The sequence below is a fragment of the Rutidosis leptorrhynchoides genome, chromosome 1 (genome assembly GCF_046630445.1).
Source record: "Rutidosis leptorrhynchoides isolate AG116_Rl617_1_P2 chromosome 1, CSIRO_AGI_Rlap_v1, whole genome shotgun sequence".
NCBI classification, from domain to species: domain Eukaryota; kingdom Viridiplantae; phylum Streptophyta; class Magnoliopsida; order Asterales; family Asteraceae; genus Rutidosis; species Rutidosis leptorrhynchoides.
Window position 1 is genome coordinate 186,703,167 of NC_092333.1, and position 5,866 is coordinate 186,709,032.

The window sequence follows — 5,866 nt, forward strand, 5'->3', positions numbered from 1 at the left end:
AAACAACACTTACATGTAACGACTAATGAAGACTTAACGACTCCATTAGAATGTATATACATGTTGTGTTTTGATATGTATTCTTACACTTTTGAAAGACTTCAAGACACATATCAAAGTACTTCTACTTAATAAAAATGCTTACAATTACATCCTCGTTCAGTTTCATCAACAATTCTACTCGTATGCACCCGTATTCGTACTCGTACAATACACAGCTTTTAGATGTATGTACTATTGGTATATACACTCCAATGATCAGCTTTTAGCAGCCCCTGTGAATCACCTAACACATGTGGGAACCATCATTTGGCAACTAGCATGAAATATCTCATAAAATTACAAAAATATTAGTAATCATTCATGACTTATTTACATGAAAACAAAATTACAAATCCTTTATATCTAATCCATATACCAACGACCAAAAACACCTACAAACACTTTCATTCTTCAATTTTCTTCATCTAATTGATCTCTCTTAAGTTCCATCTTCAAGTTCTAAGTGTTCTTCATAAATTCCATAAGTATAGTTTCATAAAAATCAAGAATACTTCCAAGTTTGCAAGTCTACTTCCAAGCTTTCTAATCCATTCCATGTAATCATCTAAGATCAAGGAACCTTTGTTATTTATAGTAGGTTATCTTTCTAATTCAAGGTAATATTCATATTCAAACTTTGATTCAATTTCTACAACTATAACAATCTTATTTCGAGTGAAAATCTTACTTGAACTGTTTTCGTGTCATGATTCTGCTTCAAGAACTTTCAAGCCATCCAAGGATCCTTTGAAGCTAGATCCATTTTTCTCATTTCCAGTAGTTTTATCCAAAAAACTTGAGGTAGTAATGATGTTCATAACATCATTCGATTCATACATATAAAGCTATCTTATTCGAAGGTTTAAACTTGTAATCACTAGAACATAGTTTAGTTAATTCTAAACTTGTTCGCAAACAAAAGTTAATCCTTCTAACTTGACTTTTAAAATCAACTAAACACATGTTCTATATCTATATGATATGCTAACTTAATGATTTAAAACCTGGAAACACGATGAACACCATAAAATCGGATATACGCCGTCGTAGTGAAACCGGGGGCTGTTTTGGTTTGGATAATTAAAAACTATGATAAACTTTGATTTAAAAGTTGTTCTTCTGGAAAAATTATTTTTCATATGAACATGAAACTATATCCAAAAATCTTGGTTAAACTCAAAGTGAAAGTATGTTTTTCAAAATGGTCATCAAGATGTCGTTCTTTCGACGGAAATGACTACCTCTTTAGTAATTGACATGTAACTTAAATTTCCGACTATAAACCTATACTTTTTATGTTTGTATTCTTAAATTAGAGTTCAATATGAAACCATAGCAATTTTATTCACTCAAAACGGATTTAAAATGAAGAAGTTATGGGTAAACAAGATTGGATATTTTTAATCTTTTTAGCTAAGGGAAATGTTTAACAAATCTATACAAATCATATCCTAACTAACTTATATTGTATTATATATGTATTCTAATATATTATGTAATCTTGGGATACCATAGACACGTATGCAAATGTTTTGACATATCATATCGACCCATGTATATATATTATTTGGAACAACCATAGACACTCTATATGCAGTAATGTTGGAGTTAGCTATACAGGGTTGAGGTTGATTCCAAAAATATATATACTTTGAGTTGTGATCTAGCCCGAGACGTGTATACACTGGGTCGTGGATTGATTCAAGATAATATATATCGATTTATTTCTGTACATCTAACTGTGGACAACTAGTTGTAGGTTACTAACGAGGACAACTGACTTAATACACTCAAATCTTTAAAACATAATAAAAATGGTTGTAATTATATTTTGATCATACTTTGATATATATGTACATATTTGTATAGGTTCGTGAATCGATCCGTGGCCAAGTCTTATTTCCGAGGAAGGAAATATCTGTGAAAGTGAGTTATAGTCCCACTTTTAAAATCTAATATTTTTGGGATGAGAATACATGCAGGTTTTATAAATGATTTACAAAATAGACACAAGTACGTGAAACTACATTCTATGGTTGAATTATCGAAATCGAATATGCCCCTTTTTATTAAGTCTGGTAATCTAAGAATTAGGGAACAGACACCCTAATTGACGTGAATCCTAAAGATAGATCTATTGGGCCTAACAAACCCCATCCAAAGTACTGGATGCTTTAGTACTTCGAAATTTATATCATATCCGAAGGGTGTCCCGGAATGATGGGGATATTCTTATATATGAATCTTGTTAATGTCGGTTACCAGGTGTTCATCATATGAATGATTTTTATCTCTATGTATGGGATGTGTATTGAAATATGAAATCTTGTGGTCTATTGTTACGATTTGATATATATAGGTTAAACCTATAACTCACCAACATTTTTGTTGACGTTTAAAGTATGTTTATTCTCAGGTGAATACTAAGAGCTTCCGCTGTTGCATACTAAAATAAGAACAAGATTTGGAGTCTAAGTTTGTATGATATTGTGTAAAAACTGCATTCAAGAAACATATGTCGATGTAATATATTTCTATTGTAAACCATTATGTAATGATCGTGTGTAAACAGTATTATTTAGATTATCATTATTTGATAATCTACGTAATGCTTTTGAAACCTTTATTGATAAAATAAAGGTTATTGTTGTTTTAAAAATGAATGCAGTCTTTGAAAAACGTCTCATATAGAGGTCAAAACCTCGCAACGAAATCAATTAATATGGAACGTTTATAATCAATATGAACGGGACATTTCACAAATAGTCAATCTGGGTACAATGACCCCCGCTATGAAAAGTTGCTAGCTGAGCATTCGTCTTCTTGAAGAACAAATTTGCAACAACCAAATCGTGAGCAACAACAAAATCGAGAATAGAGAGCCCTTCCTCATTTCTTACTCCGTACCCAAAGCCCCCATGGGCACCCTGATAACCCTCAGCATTCGTTCCTATATGACCATTTAGATCCCCCCCAATGAGTAATCGATGGTCTGGAGGGCACATCCTCACTACCTCGTCTAACGATTCCCAGAAGTGTCTCTTTTCAGCTGCGCCAAGGCCCGCATGGGGGGCGTAAGCGCTAATGACTGTGTAGGTCACCTCTTGGATTACTAACCTAACCGACATAATCCTATCACCCCGTATACTCACATCCATGACATTCTCGTTATAGGGTGGGCCAATTAAAATTCCAACACCGTTTCTAGCTGCTCACGATACCGAGAACCACAGCTTGTAGTCCTGGATCTTAACCGCCCCTTGACCCGTCCACCTAGTCTCTTGGATACACAAAATGTCCACTTTACATTTACGTAAAGTCTCCACTAGTTCATAACGTTTGCCGGTCAAAGTACCCACATTCCAACCACCTGCTCTAATCCTAACCGGCTTCGCTACCCTATTGCCGCTTCTAAATCCTACAAACCTGCCCGCCCCAGAGCTCGAAGAACATGACCTCAAGTAACCATGAGAATGACTTGAGTCTATCTCTCCCTATGAAACGAGCGAAAAAAGACCGGAGAAAATGCAACTAGTAATAACAGTTCCGATATAAAAAAAAGACTCTAGGTAAAAATTCAATACTGATAAAAAAGTCTACAGATAACACAAAGGAAAAGGACTAATTAGTAAAAATCATAAAACCCTATGACAATAATAAATAATATAGCACTATGAAAGTAAAGCAAATAAGGCACATAAGGAAATAGACTAAAAAATATGGAAAAAAAAGCACGCAAATTAGTAATTAGTAATACAGTAGTAAGCTAATAATAGTTAGGGATATTAATAACCACAGCCAAGTAAAGCTAAAAAAAATTAGTAAACAATACAGCAAAAGACTAATTAAAACAAGTAGGGCTTAAGGAAAAAGGATCAGAGAAACAAACAAAGCCTTGTATAGACAAGGATTCTCCGGCAATGGAGGTTTTCGGCAGTAGCGATTTCCGGCAGCACCAAGGCAGCAAGCGGAGGAATTGGCGAAGTTTCTTGTTTACTAAAAGCTCTTGCTAGTAGACCCGTTTAGTTTAGTTACCTGCGAAAAAAGAAAAAGTAACCGGGAATAAAAATTCGGCGACCTGAGTAGGCGGCGCGTGGCAACGCGTTTCGGGGCTCTTGCCGGCAAAATTCGTACTCTCAGGTTCATAAAAATTCTGCGAGTTCAAAGGTGTAGGTGGCTGCTTCTAATTCTATCGGAGATGGAAGCAATTTCCGATTTAAGTTTTGGAAGCAATTATATAAAGTGCGTGGTAATAATCTTACGTGAGATTACTATAGTGTGATTTGAATAGTTTGTTCACAAGTATAATAAATAAGTAGATAAAGGATAAGAGAACAAACACAGAGATTTATAGTGGTTCATGAAGATGTTAACTAATCTTCCTTAATCCACTCCTCAATTCTAACGAATTGAGAGTTAGTTTCACTATGATGCCCCAAACTCGGTGGAGTGTCCGGATACAACACTAGCTCCTTGATAAGCTGCAACTTATGAACTCTTACATCCCGTTGAAGAATTTACAATCACTAAATGCTCTTACCACAAGATCTTAATGCTATCACTAAGTGAAGCCTCACTTATATTCTAGATCCCTATAAGAAGATAATTTACAAGTAAACTCACAGCTAAGTTTACACACACTCTTACTTAAATCACTCTAAATTGATTACAATGAAATTTGAATGATATCAGTAAATATATTGAAATGTATGTGCAAGAGGTGAGTTTTCAAGTGCTCCAAGGTTTGGCTTTTATAAGAAAGAGAAATTCAAACCCGAATAACTGCGGCTTACCCCACGGTCTGCAACCCTATTCTCTGAATTTTGTAGCCGTTTGAGATATTTTATTTTGGCTTTTTCCCTTATTATATGGCTACAATTAGATGCCAAAAACATCTGAAAAGACCTGCATTACCCCTTTTGTTTTAGAGGCATTCTTTGAAGTTGACCTTGCTTGAAAGGGGTAAGTCACTTTGTACTAGAAGGGTGTCATTGATTTCCTTTTAAGGCACATGCAGAATTTTGATCACATGACAACCATATGCTTCCAAACTTCAAGTCACAAGTCTTCAACTCTTTTGTCACTACTAGTTTTGCAAGTATGTGCTCTTATTAGTTACATGCAAGCTTCTAATTTAGACTACCTTGTTTTTATGTGAAGACTTTTGGGAGTTTAGACTAAACTCTTATTAAACGCATAATTAGTGCTTAATGGTTAATCAAGTGTAGAGCATCTCTTTAATTGAGATTTAATGACCATCTTTAAGTTTTACAATTTTTAATTAGATTTATAAAAATATACTTTGGAAAAGAACTTTTAGCCATACTTGAATGTTTAACATTTATCATAAGCTAAAAGTGTCATTAAGGTGTCTAAAGTGTGATTAACCATGATTAGTCCTTTAATGACCAAAACTCATTTGAATATGAAGAAGGCAACTATTCTAAGTATGTTTAAATAAGTTTTGTAAATTATAGATGCCCCGAAGTATTCAAACATTTTTCGATCAAAAATTGGACAGTGGTTTCTGCAATCGACCCACAACTGACCGTGGAGTCGACCGTGTACCTTGTTTAGAAGAACAAAGGTACAGGGTATCCACGGTCTAGCCTACGGTCAACCGTGGACCGACCGTGCTCCCTTAGTGTGTTTTCAAATGACTCTTTTAACTTATCGGTTTTGGGTATTGGTCGTTTGCTAGAGATAGTGTTGGCTTATGAACGTGTGTTGTTCTATACCTTGGTGTAAGTACACAAGACTTGGTGTCATCATCAAAACAAAGTGTTTAACATTTGAATATTAATATTGGATTACTAATCAACAT

General features: G+C 34.6%; 1 protein-coding gene across 1 annotated transcript; it reads right to left on the bottom strand.

Moving 5' to 3' along the window:
- Window positions 1-2,798: 2,798 nt before the first annotated feature.
- On the bottom strand, window positions 2,799-3,200 carry LOC139892948 (uncharacterized). Its single transcript, XM_071876082.1, has one exon. It carries the CDS (start codon window positions 3,198-3,200, stop codon window positions 2,799-2,801), a length of 402 nt encoding a protein of 133 aa, XP_071732183.1.
- Between the last annotated feature and the right edge of the window lie 2,666 nt (window positions 3,201-5,866).

Coding starts and splice junctions, on each gene's coding strand:
- LOC139892948 (XM_071876082.1), bottom strand. CDS start 3,200: ATGGATGTGAGTATACGGGGTGATAGGATTATGTCGGTTAGGTTAGTA.